We start from the raw sequence: 16,130 nt of genomic DNA on the forward strand, positions 1-16,130 counted from the left end.
TGAGATGTGGATCATTATGGCCTTTAATACTTCAACAGATTTCAAAAGAGGCTGCTTATTAGGTAAAAGGAATTCCTACAGAAATGAGAAATAGAGATGTTGTATCATATCTTGGGCTTTAACAGAACAGAAGAATCTTACAAATACACTGTGACCCATTTGAGCATTTGGATGTTATGCAGCTAAGCGCGAGGGAACTGAAAAAAATAAACCCGACACATCCTGGAGAGCTCATCTGGGGTCCCTCCATTCCTTCTGCATTGACAACTGACATTTATGTCAGGCTTGTGGATTTCTGGAGCCACTAGCCCGCAAAGATTATTTCAGATGGCCTTTGTGGAGGCCTCTGTGGTCACCTCTGTGCTGGTGAGTGCAGCGTGCTGGAACCGTTCTCAGGCACTTTGCGTACCTGACCAGGAATAACTGGTGCCTGCCCTTGTACCACTCTCTGTCCGGGAGAGCAAGGCAGCTGCTTGTAAACCACTGTCCTGAACTGTGCCTGGTGGTGACTGGGAGAGTGACAGTTGGCGCTGGCCAAAATCCTTGCAGGCATCTTTCCAATGATTTGAATAATCCCATCCCAGGGCCTCAGGGAGATGACTGGCACAGGGTAATTTCCTAGTGCGGGTGTGCCCTGTGGTTCAGTGTAGGCTGTAGTTACATTAGCAAATAATATAGAGCAAATAATTTAGAGCCAACACAGAGGGTGGTGCAGTGAACTGTAGTCCTTCATATTGTCTAATTGCTGGCATTTCTTGGCATCCTTTTGGCCCTGACAGCGCTTTCCTAGATAAGTCTGGGCACAACTCCTGGGACAGCACATGTCTGGATTTTAGAGAAGGAGAGGGGTGCATGGATGAGCTGTGCTGGGCCAGGTGGCCCGAAAGCCTGTGTTAAAAGCTCCCTGGCCAGTGTGATACTGTCTTTCCTTGCACAGGACCCTCTACATTTCCTTCAGCTACAGCTCCCAAGAGCCACTTTGAAAGGCCTCAGGGCACGACCCAACTGCTCCTGCAGAGGGTAAAGCTAACAGTGACAGGTTCATCATGGGATCTTTCCCAATTTATTTTGTGAACAGAACCAGACCAAAATTATCATCGAAAACTCATGCTGTACCTCGTCCAAATCTATGTCGATATGTCTGCAAAGTATTCACTGTTTCATCCCAAGTAATTAATTAGTTATTCCATCTGCTTCAGTAGTTTTTGATTCAGATTAGGACCAGAAGGCTGTCTGGAGAAGCATCCAGTGTACTGCCAAACACAACACAAACTTTTGCCTGCTGAATCTTGAGAGCAGTGTGTACCACCAAATCTTGAGTGACTCACGCTCTTGCAGAACCACAGGTTCCTTTCAGCCTTCCTGCACCAATGCAACAACACACTGTGGATATGACACATTTGATGAAGGTGACAGCTCACAGTTACAACTTAGCAATGCACTCCTGTCATCTGATCTTGGTGTTGCAATAAGGGGTTAAAAAAGGGGAATGGGCTGGTGTTTGGGAGGAGAGGAGTAACTTGCTAAACCACAAAAACTGTTTTCACAAGAAGTAAAAAACGTGAATATTGTGTAAAAATGCTTGAATTGTTTGAATTTTAAAATGTAAACTTCTGAAACTCAGTTTTATCGCTGTAATAAATATTCAAGATTAATTCCTCTGTATTTTCAGAATAACATTGTTTCCATTATTATTTGTAATGATTGGTTTTAAAATATTATTTTATCAGATGGAAGAGGTGATTGAAGACATAATCAATATGGAATCAAGTTTTAATGATGAAGGGATAGGTTGTTCTGAAACTCCTCTACTAATGCAAAGAACTGTAAGTATTTTGTGGAATTTCATCTTGCTGTTTATTATAGAGAATTTCACTGAGTGATTCAAGAACATGTCACACTTCAGAGGCTTAAGCAGTACTATCAGTGGACTATTCCCCTTTCTCTTCTGTGGTTTGTCTTTTTGTCAACAAATGTTAGAGGAAGGGGTTCCAACGTGGTGGGACACAGCTGTTTTAAGTGGTCTCAATAGCATTTGGGGTTCTAGCCCAGCAGCAGGTCTGGCACATAACCCATTCGAGGTACTAAGTACCATGCAGCACTATGGATAAGAGGAGTCTCTAGACCCCAGAAGGCCTTTTAAAGTCTTGCTTAAAGATCCTTCTACCTCATCCAAAAAAACCCCTTCCCATGTAATATTTTCTACAGTACAGTAGTTTCTCCAGTGACTTATGCTGAAGCAAGGGTGGGCTCTATTTCTTGACTTTCATAAAGGCAAGTTGCACTTAGTTGAATAATTTTAAGGGCAAAGATGAAAAATGGAACTTTTTAGGTGAAATGTTTTATAGGATTAAACATAACAAATTTATAATTTTGTAACATCTTTTTGTAAAGAAATGACAGAGGATTAACAAAGGCTGCTTACATTTCCATATATGTTACACACTTGAATAGGAAGGATGGACCTTTTCTGGACACAACAATGCATAGAGCATTATTATTTGTGAAAATAACGCCTATCAAGAACTCTAATGCAACACACTTCACAGAAGGGAAGTTCTTTGTCCTCTCAACCCTAATTTATCTTGGGAACTGTTTTCCACAGATTTTGTCCTCAGGGCCTTAAAATGGGTACTGATAAAGGGAAACTTCACTCTGGTGAAGGCAGAAGGATTTTCACAGGCTTCGACAGTCTACAAAGTTCATTTCAGAATACAGAGTCAGGTGCTTGCTCTTAATCACCCGCTAAAGGAACATCTTTTTCTGGCTACAGAACATCACTGGCTACAAAAATACCTTAGGAGATAAGATCTCTATGCCTCTATGTTGCCCACTACACAGTCCAGTATTAAGGGCAATTAATTGTTCCATGAATACCTGGCATTTGCATGCCAGCTACAGAACTAATACAGTCAGACTGATTTATACATATCTCAGTACAGAACATAACAAAGAAATGCTCCCTGGGGAGTGAATTAATATTTTGGCCTAAATTAACATGAGGCAGGGGAGGATCCTTTCAGGTGTGGTACCGTGGGATGGTGATGAGAGGCATGAATTCTGGGTTTTGGATTAGATTCATACTCCCTCAACACCTTTTAAAACTGGATGATGTTAATCTTTGCTAATTCCAGCCTCATTAGCCTTTATCTTCAGCCATGAAGGACATATCTCTCTAAAATGTATTGAATACCCCACTCTTGATGAGCAAGGAAATATGGAACGACTGTTAGCTGGTATCTTACTTGCAAAGGTTTGAGACTCCTGCAATGTCTGTGGGCCAGATAATGGTGTTTATATGGTTTTGTGCTGAGGAAGTCACCAGGCTAGTAGGTAAGCCAGGGAATAGCATGTGTTTCCAAATCTCTGTGCAATACTATGGCAAAATATAGCTTGCCTTCAACAAGGCATGCGAACTGCGTCAGCGTGGAAGCAATCAAGCAGTATCTCTGCCTCTTCTGTCTTCCCTTTTGGCAATGTGTACTCCAAAAATATAGGAAAGAAATGGGCATATAGAGGTGATTTCAGACATTTAGCTCATGACTCACCGTTTTATGGCATCTTTCAGGCAACATCCTAAATCTGCCTGCAAAATTTTGTTCATAAGCTGTGCAATAGAGAAGGATAGAGAGGCAGGTAGAAAATAAGTGTTTTAGATCCAGTTTTTCATTATCATATTAAAAGTAATGACATTTTCTTTAACTGAGTTAAAAATATATATATTACAACAGTGTTGGACTAGGAGACATGATCAGGAATGAGAGAACATCTAATTCCCCTGAGAAGAGGAACTGGTTTTGTGCTCTACTTAAACAAAGATTCATATTACCTCTTATGTACTTCTGCACAAGGCGCCTGGCTATGGTGGCTGCCATCAACATAAAGTAAGTGAGATCACAAGTGGGACCGAGTTGCCCGTGTACCTGGCTGATTTGGTGTTTGCTACCTCTTTACACTTCTCCAGTGTAATGCTTAAATATTTTTAGAATTTCATCTTAGATTTTTCCCTCCTTGGCATTGTCTTGTAGTCTAAAATTCTGAAAAAAATCTGACTCTCTTGGTTTTCAGAATGTGGTGCGAGGATAGGATGTTTTTTCAGCAAAATCTTTTCTTGAACAAGCCAAACTCATGAAGCCATTTTCTTTTCTTATTTTTCTCAATAGAAAGTGGCTGAGATTAGGGACTTTGCAGTGCTACCTGTTGTGTGTTGCAATGAATTAATGTTTGCTTTAGTTAGATGCAACCATGTACCATTTTAATGGCACATTAAATGAGGACATTGAATTCTATGAGACCACTCATGTGAATAATTGCTCAGAGGCTCATTGTCTGACCCTGAATTAATGAATTACAGTCATGTATTAGTAGAATCAGAGAAGTGAAAACAAGAACATTCCTCCATCCCTCATTAAAATAATTACGGCTTCTGAAGAGCAGATTGTCTGGCTTTTATTGTGTTTGGACCCAAATTCATAATTTCGTAAAACTCTCTGGGTTTGGGTGGTAACTTAAGAATTGCTCAAAGTAGGGAATTCTCTGGCTGTGTTTCTATTGCTCTTAAGAGTACCCTAATGGTAGAAACCTACTTTTTATAATCATTTTTTAGAAGTTCAGTTAAAATACAAGACTAGGTCCTCCCTATATATGCAAGAGGTCTTGATTCTTCTGAATGTATTTGTAAACCCAGTTGTATGTTTGTCCAGAAAACATAGCTGAAATCAAATCATAACTATTATTATGAACTATCTTTTGATGACAACTGTTTATTCACCATAAAGGTGGTAAGATTTAATTAAAAAAACCTTGAAGATGACACCGATTTAAAGTAATTTTCCTTTTCATAATAAATTAGTTTTATGAAACTGTTTACTAACAGACAGCAAAGTATTCATCTACATTGTAAGAAATTAATTTCTTCTCTAAGTATCATACTAGGAGCAACAGGTTTCTTCCTGACTTTATAGGAATCATTACAAAAATGAAACAAAGAATATATGAGTGAGTTTTAAAAGCAAACTAACGTTACAAATGTCAGCTATTGTGACAGACATTTGAAAAGTAAATGTTTTTCATTTTTATTAAACTTTCATTCTTATTCAAAATCCTCACAGGCTATTCAACATTCTGTAGTGAATTTGAAGTTGTTTAACTTCTAAATGCTCATAACATAGGAAATGTAGATGTGCAGGTCTGTTAATGTAAAGCATGTATGACACCATCATTAAAAGTTTAGGGCAAGTTCTAAAAAGCTGTGGTCTACGTTCCTTTTAATATCTGAAAAAAGGAAGTTTAAGAAACATGCTGTATTAAGGCAGATGTGGAGAGCGTTAGTCACAGTGAAGAGAGCCAGAAAAGAGCAGAGTTAAAAAATAGGATCTCTCTGCTTTTCAGGGTGTGATTTGACAGTGTGTGACCTAGTAAACCTCTACTTGTTACTAAATGTTGTTTTGTTTTGCTGCTATATGTATACAGCCCTAGGACTCACCAGAAAACCTAGTAATTTATCAAATACAACAGTGATCTCTATGAAAACATTTGGCATTTTACCAGTACTTTCATTCAGAAATAACTGCTGTAGCCCAAATAATCACAGTACAGCTACTGGGATAATGTCCTCTACTTGACATGCAGTCCACTAAAACTTACGTCAAGCGCATTAGGAGATTGACTGGCTTGGAATGAGAATAAAATGAGAGGGTATTAATGTTCTGCAAAGGCACAGGCTTCTCTTGCACCGTGCTGGGTGGCACCGGCCAGAAAATAATTTAATTTTGTGAACATTTCCAAGGATTCTAAGTTGTCTTTTGTTCTGGCACACAAGAAAACAAGAGCTTTCAGAATTATTCTTGAAGAAGCCTGGGGAGAGAGGCTCTGTAATGATTAGAGAGGTGGTGGTGAAAGCTAAGGAGCAGTGTAGAGTAGTGCTTGGGGCAGAGCACTACCATAAAACTGGTCTTCAAAAAATCACCAGCAGCGGCCCAGCTGGTGATATGTTGAATCAACTGGGCTGACTGTTGCTGGAGTAGTAAATATTGAACGACTAAACAAAATGGAGCAGTTCCTTCTGGATTGCTTCAGAGAAAATTGAAAACTTCTCCATGGAAAACCTTTTTATTAAATTTTTACCATGTCCAGTACTAAATAGACCCAAGAAAAAAATGTTTCTATGTTGATTTATTCATATTTAAGAAATGTTCTCTTTAATTATCCCCTTGAATGAGCTTGCCAACTGGAATGTTTCCTAAAAGCAATGTCTTCTAACCAATAGAAAGCACGGATTTTATTATTATATATGGATAAATGCACCATAAGTGTGATCTAAAGAATTATTCTCACTCAGGGAATACAATAGCCTTGGTAGCCCTAGACAAAGCTGCAGCAAATATCTGTTAAAACAAGTTATTTTTTAAAAAAAATCTCCAAAATAGTTTCCAAAATGGTTCTCTCCTTTAAAGGAAAGAAATATTTAAAGATTTGAAACAGCATTAACTCCTCCAACAGCTCCAGCTCTAACTGTGTACTGAAATCATTACGGTGTCACTGGTGCTTTGAAGTCCACGTAACCTCGGAGATTTAGAGCTGTCACAAGCAATGAATCTGTTGTTGGGAACTTTGTCTATCTGTGAAGCTAAGCAAATTTCTTCGGTCCTCCTTTGAATCTGACTTGATGTACGTGGTTTTTATATGCCGGGAAAAGAAGAATTAAATCACTAACAGAGAGGGGAAGCCAAAGCAGCTGGTTTTGCTAGCTGTTGGATGGCAGGGCTGAGCCAGGGGCCAGCCGGGGTGGGGAAGGTGACAGAGCGGGGAGCATGGTGCTGGGCAAAGGTGTTGCCTTGGAATAGGTCACCTCTTGAGGGATCCTGGGAGGCTTCGTTGCTTCCCTTGCATGACTTCATTTCATACATTCATAGCACACTGTTTCATTAAGATTGGGAGCTACGGTCTGCTTAAGGTCCACTTTGCAGTCAAGTCAGTTGGGATCGCTCCGCTTCTATTCACTCTTGCAGGAAAACAGCTTATGGAGAAAATCCTCAGTTGCCCTGTGGCTCACTTGTATTTGTTGAGCTCCTCTGGCATTTGAAAAAACCTTGTGTTGTACAGGCATGGAGTAGAGGTTAGATCAGGACAGGACAGGATAGATGCTTTCCTTCTCTAATTTTTATGATTCTGTTAACTACAGCTGGTATAAAGTTCTGATTACATCTGTTAACTCTGCATTTGATTTTATGGCGACACTATTTATTGATAAAAGCACAGTGCACTCTGTCTGTGAAATCTCACTGCTAGTACAAGGTCTTTGAGGTCACAGTTTCTCATCATGGCATTAATAATTTGTATTTGTATTAATTATTTGTCAAATACTGATGGTTACCATCTGGATGGATTACAAAAACTGCTGTCTGTCCCATTCCCAGAAATCATACAGAAAAAAGATATTCAAGTAAGTATCCTCCAAAGTCTTTTATTCAATAATTGCTGTGAGTATTCAGTCATGAAGTAAAACCAGGTTTCCATTAGAGGTGCATATAGCATTGCTGATCTAGGCAGCCCCCTGCTGCATAATCATGAGTATTTTTTATTTAGTGAATACCAATGTCATTTGGCAACCTTTATAAGTGTATAAAATCTGCTAAAGTTCAAAACTATTTTAGAGAAAGGGCCGGAGTAAACATTAACAACCTCATTTGCTTAGGTTGGGTAACTTGAAAAGGCTGCATAACATCAATGAAAATGCTTTGTCAATCACATTCTACACTAGATTAGTCTTAAAGTCCAAGGAAGAATCAAAGTTCACCTAAGTATATAAACTCCTGTATAGCACTCCCTGGTATCGTTTCCAAGTTTAACGAAAAAGAAAAATGAAGGAGAAGGAACAGTCGGTAGCTATTGAGGAAATAATAGACTCCTCAAAAATAAAACTGGTGAGCAAATATTTTCTTTGTCTTTCTTCAATAGTATAGAGGTGCTAGATAGGAAATTGTGTCTTTCAATTGCAGAGAACTAACAATGAAATGCACAAACTGAGAACTCCTCAGGCCTGTTTTCTGCAGCTGGAGGAGTGTACCACTGCCTCTGCTGTTTTGAATGCCATACAGATGCCAGATGAAGGTTTGTTTTCAGTATTTCACACAATATAGTAGTTTAAGGCTGAAATGGGCAGTGTCCAGCTCTCTTGCCTGCTGTAAGTACTCCAAATAGATTGGATAAGAGTGTTTGCAATTTACCTTGTGCCGTAGAAAAGGTGTTCAAAGCATAGAGCATACAATACTTTGGGTCAGGAGAAGAACTGTGGTCTGCTTTCACATAGCTGCAGCGCTCAAAAGCTGTGCAAAATGCCCAAATAGCTCAGCTCTGTCTCTAACAGTGTAATAGCACAATGTCTAATAACCCTTCTCTATTTTGGGGGTAGACCCCTCTGGCTGAAGGGAGCCAGAAGACTCAAGCTTCATGCAACTGGAGTAAATATTTCATAACTATGAAATGAAGGAAAAGTTCCTTTTTTCCTCTTTGGTTTTCTCTTTCAGAAAGGTAAATAGTTATAAAAGGAACTATTACTCTACTATACTCTATTACAGTATGTAAGTACCTCTTACAAACATGGTCTTCATCTCAGAGCTTAACACATGTTGAACAGAGGTAAGACTAAGGGATATGTAAAACAAGTTTCTAGTTCTCCGAATATGCACTCCTCACTAATTCTAAGCTCCGGTGCAGAAGGATCTGCAAAAAAATTCCTGCTGTTTGGGGCCACCAGGCGGACTCTGTGTTATCCCAAAGCCCTGATGCACAGCCTCTACTGCATGTCTCTTTCTGTCTGCATACAGCAATGCAAGACCTGAGGTCCTCAGTAATGGCAGATAATAGAGAAGACTACATCAGGCTCCTTGGGGTCTGTAGCATATAGGTTATGATCGCTTCTGGAGCTAAATTTTAGGAATTTCTGTCAATGGCATTTACATAGGTTGAATAAAAGACTTGTGATGTCAGAGGCAGCAACAGCGGCCACTTACTTTGCTCTCCAGGCATAGTCAATCTTCTTACTGCACGATAAAACTAACTTGTGGGGAACACAAGGATTTCCTGAAGGCTGTTTTAAGAAATAAACCCCTAAAAGATACAACTGCTTTTCTTAGCACCTCCTTCTCCATCAGCCAAGGCCCTCTATGACCTTTACCACATGTGTACAGTGGTTTATGAAGTAGTTAACTATGCATTTATATTTACAGTAGAAATAAACACTTGTGAATATATCAGAAATCAACTGCTACAGAAAGGTATTCCAACCAAAATGAAACTCTGCAAAGTACATATTAATCCATCTGCACACACTAGATCGTAGAAATCAGTAAATACCTTACTGTAATGTATTCAGATACTTAGGTGATACGTGAAATGTAAGAGGACATAATACAAAGCATATAATACATATATAAAATATATTACATAAATACTGGTAATAGACATGTTAGCACCTATATTTAAAATAAAATGCCCAATATTCTAATCCTTCAAAAAAAAAATCTGTTTTTCACTTGTCCCGCAGTCTCAATGTTTCACTTTTCTTGTGTTTTTTTGTGCTGACATTTGTTCATTGTTTTTAGAGGAAGAATTTGAATGATTTGGTATATGCATTTGCATCTGGTAGCCAGAGAAATAGAAGTTGGATGGAACCACGATTTAGTGCATTAGCTGGTGTTGCTAGTGAAATAATAGTAAAACAGCTAACGGAGCTGTCATTTAATTGTCATCTTTGGGTTTCAGACCCTGGATGTTAGTGGGGCAGTACTGCTGTGACGTTTGATTTCCAGCCGCAGGTTGGATGATGACAGTATCACAACATCACTTCACTTTTGGTCGGTGTCTGTTATGTAAGTGTTCTAACAAGAAAAGCCAAGAGCAGCTAAAAACATATAATTAAGAGATGACAATTGAAAGAACAGAACCCTCTTGCAAAAGGCTGATTCTCCAGAAAATTCCTTTGCTTGGTCATATTTGATCAGACATTTATCTAGACAATGGACTTCTATGTATACGATCAGGGCAGGAATGTACTGTAACTGGGAATATGAACAGAGTTCATTTTTCTCTGATGAATAATGAACCAGCTTGATGATCATTATTTGAAGATAAAAAATGAACCAGTTTTCATGCATAATATATAATATGTAATATAATATATCTGAACATTAAGTCCTGGTTGAGGAGTGTGTAATTATGAACCATGTTAAAGATAAATATAGAAGGAGATACAATTTGTTCAAAGGAAAACAAGTCTGAAAAGGGAAGCATTTGCTTTACTGCTGTTCTCTTTAGATAATAAAAAGAGGAGCTGGAACATTTGGGTATTAGTTATTACTAAAGACCATCTATTTTCAAGTATAAGTATTTTGTATTGCAATTACAGAAGGACCTAAAACTCTAAAACCGGTATACTACAACTTTTTTGACAGTTGACAGTGTAAGCACATCCCTACAAAGAAAAAAGATATCACAGCTTATGTTATTCAACTTTCTTCAAGCCACACAGCAGTTGCAAAAGAAAGCCAGAGGTTGAACCCCAGTCTTCTGAGTACAGAACTTGGATTGACCCACAAGATTATGCATCCTCTCTGCAATACCTTTGAATTAGGTGAAAAGGCACAATTTACTAAAACACACATTGAAGATACAAGAATTACTCCAGTTTTTCCCTTGTTAAAACCTGGAAACAGCCGGTATACTAGATATTGCTATTTAGAAAATGGATTTGCAATGACTGGGTTATTATACACTTATTGATCAACTCACTATTTGGCCAAATTCAGTGCATATTTTGAAGTTAACCTGCAAACTTCAAAGATTGAAAAAAGTTTTGTTTACCTGTCATGAATAAATAGGAAAGGAATGACAAGGAATTAAGTATGTGTTTTTTATGTTTTGTATCCCAGTAACAAAAATACTGAACAAACTTTTACCTGATGTGTAAAATGAACTGTGGACACAGTTCCAAATTTAGATTTCTACATTTGGAATGCATATATGGGATAATAGTACAAAAACTTTGTAAAATCCCTGCTTTGATTTTTTAATTAAAATGAATAAGCAAGAACCACATTGAAATGGATGGGTGCTAACATGTTTTGTGGCTAAGAAGAAGAAGTAGCCTCATTTTACAAAACTGTTCTTTGAAGTGATGCTATCAATTAGGTTCATGAGAACATGATTTAAGTAAGTGGGATATATTTAGGGGTGGGAAAGGATAAAATATTGTACTAATATTTCACATTCTAGAACACTTCATTCTAGAGGCAGTCTAAGCAAGTGCTAATTTTTACCAAGCACCAAAAGAGATTTTTTTCTTGCAGATATAGTACTCAACCTTTCAGGTTAGGCAGCTACATAGTTTCTTCTTGTGACCAGTAAAGCAGTATGTGTTTGTGGAGTCTGTAGGTGCAGTACAGGCAATCTGACCACATGCAATAGGGCCAATGATCCTCAGAACCATCTGTACTGCACGGCTGCTCTGCCATACTTCTGATACTTCAGGAAATATAGGCATGTAGACACGCTTGGTGAGCTGCATGTCTGCGGTTATTAACCCTGCAAAAGAGGGTAGCAAAGGAAGTTTCTGCTAGCAGGACTATTCCTGCAGCTTGCTTCCCACTTGCCCTCTTTTTCATGGGCTCTTCTGACCTGGGCAGAATGAAGACCTCTGGCAGAGGCAGTCCAGTCCTGACCTCTGTATTTTCTGGGGGCATCTTCACCCTTCTGATCGTACATTTGGGCTTGTGAATGTGACTGTGAGGAGCTAGACCCTGAGAGAAATGGTAGCTGGAAATAAGCCTCCACTAACAGGACAGTCCCTCCTGCTGGCTGTTCCCAGATACCTCAAGGGAAAGCAGGCTAGCTGATGGATTTTTTTGACCTGTTGGAACAGTCCGGATGCCTTTGGCGAAAAGCTTTTTCTATCCTAGGGTTTAGCAATTTTAGGCAACTAGAACATGTAAGAAGCCCGCTCTTTAAAATTGTATATACCCTCCATCACTTCCATGATTAGTGACATCCTTTTGGATGTATGGAGAGCTGTCTGCTACTGGAATTAGTTTTTCTAGCTAGTCCTGCATATCCAGGGTTTATTGATTGTAGCCTTCTTTTATGAATGCATATTAATAAAATGCAATAGAGATTATATAGAAAGCAACTGAACAGGATTTTTTTCAGGTTAAGGGGCAAGCTAAAGAGATGATAAAGATTTTGTTAAAAGAGAAGATATTAATGAAGTGCTCCAAGAATCAATCCTCAGCTTCAGTTTATTTAATATTTTCATTAGTGACCTTGGTACAAAAAATACGTTTATGCTGATGAAATTTACTGAGGTAGCAAAAGTAGAAAGTATTGCCAATACAAAGGAGGATGAGGATATCATAGAGGAAGAATTATATGACTGTGATGACAGAATAGTATAAATGGAAGGAATGTAATAGTACTGAGTGCAAGGTCATTCATTTAAATACTAATAACAGGAATGTCTGCAGTAAGCTGAGAGCTCATTAACTGGAGATGACAGAGAAAGATCTGGTTACATTAGTTGCTCAGAGGACGACTATAAGCCATCAAAATGATGGGACTGCAAAAAGGAGATAAATATGATCTTAGGATCCATCACGAGAGAGATTTCCGAGAGATTACAAGGAAATACCCACTGCAGAATTCACTGGGTACAAAACTTTTAGAATGCTGTAGACAAATAAAGGTGTCCACCCTTCAGAAAAACTAAGTCAAAGCAGGATAGGTAGAGAGAGGCCTGTTAGGACACATCATAGCATGGGAAGTCTGGCTAAAGAAGCATGGCCTGTTCAACTTAGCAAACCAAAGGCTTAAGGGAGCTATGGTCACTCACAATAATCACATGGGGATGTTAAACAATGAACTATATAAGTTAAAAGTGACACAAAACCAAACCAAATTTGTCTAGGAATGGAAATAAAAAGAAAGATTTTTAACAATGTTTTGCAATTATTCCACCTTTGGAACATACTCCAAATAAAAATAGTGGAGATGTGAAACTTAATTGATTTAATTGATTTTAGACAGAACATTATTACTTTCTGAAATGGATTACGTGATGGTATGTTAAATGAACCCAATATCCAGGAAATGCTTTCTAGTCCAGACTGGGCATTACCACATTCAGCAGTATTTTTAAATTAAGAAAAATCTAGCTGAATTCAGAAGAGGGTTGGGCTGTTGTTTTCTAGCTGTGCAACATTGCCTGTGATAAAGCCATGATCCTTACAGGCTTGAGCGTTACTGTAAGACAAACACATCATGCAAAGATTAGCCAAAACAGAAAAATACTTAAATTGTACGTGACAATGTAAGTGAACATTATCGTGACATAGAGCTGTCTAGGGACTACAGGTGACAGACAGAGACAACCTGTATTTGTATATTTTTTTTATCATATTAAGAATCCTTCTCTTTCATTCCTGGAAGATAAGGAAATGCTCTTTGGTTTAAATCTTCCTTGAAATTACATGATATTTACCAATAGCTGCCATGCTATGGGATTTGGAATACCACATGATTTCCCTTAATGAGGCAATGTTTTTCCTGGCTTGGTAATGTTCTCCTTTAAAAAACCCCATAACTTGGTATTAGAGACTGCAGATTGTGATCACAGCTGTCCATTGCCAGACATCCATGCAAGTAATGAACCCTTAATATTTGCCACACAATCCTGCCTGCATAGCAGTTCAGACCCAAGTATTGAATATAACAAGCTCCTCTGGATGAGGCCCTTACAGTACTTGTCTTGGACACTGCCAGCAAGCACAAGGTCACGGGCCCTTGCGAGGTGCTGCCGAGCTCAAGGCAGACACTACTAGCTCAGGTACTGCAGCTGAAGTTTGCATTTATAATTAGTCTAAGCTTCAAAGTTGAGCATCTTTCAGGACTGAGCCCCGTGAATGGAAATTCTCATGTTCCAGTCTTTGCACACAGGCATTGAAGATCCCATGACACTCTACACAAAAAGAAGGACGTTAACCCCAGTGTCCTTGCCAAATGCTAACTTCGTTAATTACAGTCTGCTTTCTTTAATTCTCCTTGCAGTTTTAATTAGATATAGTATTATTCTCTTCCTGTACCACATTGTCACTGGTTATTCCCACTTAACCATTTGCTGCATTAAAGGTTGTTAATCTTTTGTCCAAAGCTGGCTGTATGTTAGAAGCAGGAAAAATGGCTAATTATGTACTGCTATTTTTAATATGCGTGTGCTCACCCCTTACGAGCCACTTGCATCTAAATTCTCAGACACACGTACATAAATGTGTGCATCACGAAGGGAAAGGTTGGACGCTATGTGACTTACCAGGACTTCTCAGAACAACACAGGTGTGAAGCAATATAGCTCATGACACCTGCAGGATAAATAGATTACTTCCTGGGACTTACGAATTTTCATACACAAATGTCTGTGTTTCCACATCTCTAAACTGAAAGAAAGAACGTGCTTTTGACGCAGTGTAATCAGCTGGAGTTTTAAAGTGCTTTGGGATTCATCAGGTTTGACAGTGCTATGTAATTGTAAGATTATCATTGTACACATATCATATAATTATGCCATTGCAATGATTTCTACTTTTAGTAAGATTGCACTGGATTTTTGTAAGATTATGTCAGTGTATATATTTATCTTGTAATGTAGAACTGGAAGCTACTTGAAGCCTAAGTACTGCAAAAACTTTCCCTGCTTACATGACATTGTAAGAAACAAATTGCATTATGGTGTATGGAGTTTTAGTGCATATCCAAACAACTAGATGTATTTTGACACACAATTTCTCTAACATATTGTGCTATATATTTTAATTTTGTAATTTAAAAATCAGTTATTTCCCAGATGTCTACATTTCTAAAAGAGCTTCCTGCTTTGACAGACAAAAAAAGTATCTTTCCTCATGTTGGATCAGAATTGGCCAATTTCTATTTTAAGATTGTTCTCAGTGTTCAGTAACATTAGCAAGGAAATTCCTTGGGACTTTCCATGCTTGACATCAATGGAGGGCAAATTGAGGTAGAGAGTTTCAACAAAATACTTTGATACATTTTTTACTTTGTATTTTTAAAACTCCCTCATAATCAGAAATGTGAATATTTGTCAAGAAAGATCCAGTATGGTTTGCTTTGTTGTTCTTACGTGATTTTTAAAACAAGAGTTTGTTTGGAAATTTTCATATTAGGAGCACAGTGAGGTTTTGTGAGAAGGCACATGTGGAAAGCCTGCAACAGTCACGCCAGGCTTTCTTTAGAGTCAAGAAGAAACAGAGGTGATTCAGTTCACTCTAAGTGTCCAGGACAGATCAGATTAATCACCCCCTATTTCTTCTCCTGATCCTGAATCCTGACACTGAGAGTTATTCCTCTCACACTAATTCATAGCAGATTTTTCCATGTGTCACCATTTCTGTAGGAACGAAGCGACTGTCAAAGTTAGTCTAATTTACTGGTGCTTTATACCCACTTTGCCCTACTGTAAGCGTGAAAATGCTGTGCTGGCTAACTGAGAAAGAAGACAGTGTGTCAAAGGGAGATCACCAATGGCTCTATCCACAAAGAAGCCACTTACCCATCGTAGTGGCCATTACAATATACTTGAGATTTCTACTAAATGCACAGGAAGAAAGAGGCAGTAGATACTGTGATTGGCACAACTGCTTTTGTACTAAGCAAAATCATCCAGACAAATGCTGAAGGGAGACAGCAATCCTAAATCTGGAGGGGTTGTAGGTATGAAGAAAAGAACCTTTTTTTTGTATGTCCTTTTTATGGCCAGATGAGTAAACTGTTTATTCTGTTATCCAATCCTTCAGAGCACTGACTGAGATGATGACAGACTTAAGGAGGGTCAAACCTACCATTCTCTATTCCCCAAGAGTACCCTACCTATGGATTATTAAAAATGGTCATATTTGTCACACCTGTGAATGCTTCAATTGGAAAGACAGATTCTGCAGCTCAGAAATTAGTGCTTTCAAAATAGGTGAATGACTGAGAATTTTGTAGGCTCTCTGTGACAGTGCTGTTGAATAGGGTTATTCTCTGATGTCCAAGTTCTGGAGAAAAATTTAGGACAGTTAACA

At 38.4% G+C, this 16,130-nt stretch overlaps 1 protein-coding gene across 1 annotated transcript in view; it reads left to right on the plus strand.

The window, feature by feature from the left end:
- Positions 1–16,130, plus strand: part of TFEC (transcription factor EC) — a 99,738-nt gene that overhangs the window by 60,530 nt on the left and 23,078 nt on the right. The window contains exon 3 of the mRNA XM_069802100.1: positions 1,731–1,826. Within this exon, the coding sequence (XP_069658201.1) occupies positions 1,731–1,826 (96 nt within the window). The remainder of the gene's footprint in view (positions 1–1,730; positions 1,827–16,130) is intronic.

The sequence above is a fragment of the Haliaeetus albicilla genome, chromosome 14 (genome assembly GCF_947461875.1).
Source record: "Haliaeetus albicilla chromosome 14, bHalAlb1.1, whole genome shotgun sequence".
In the NCBI taxonomy this organism is placed as follows: domain Eukaryota; kingdom Metazoa; phylum Chordata; class Aves; order Accipitriformes; family Accipitridae; genus Haliaeetus; species Haliaeetus albicilla.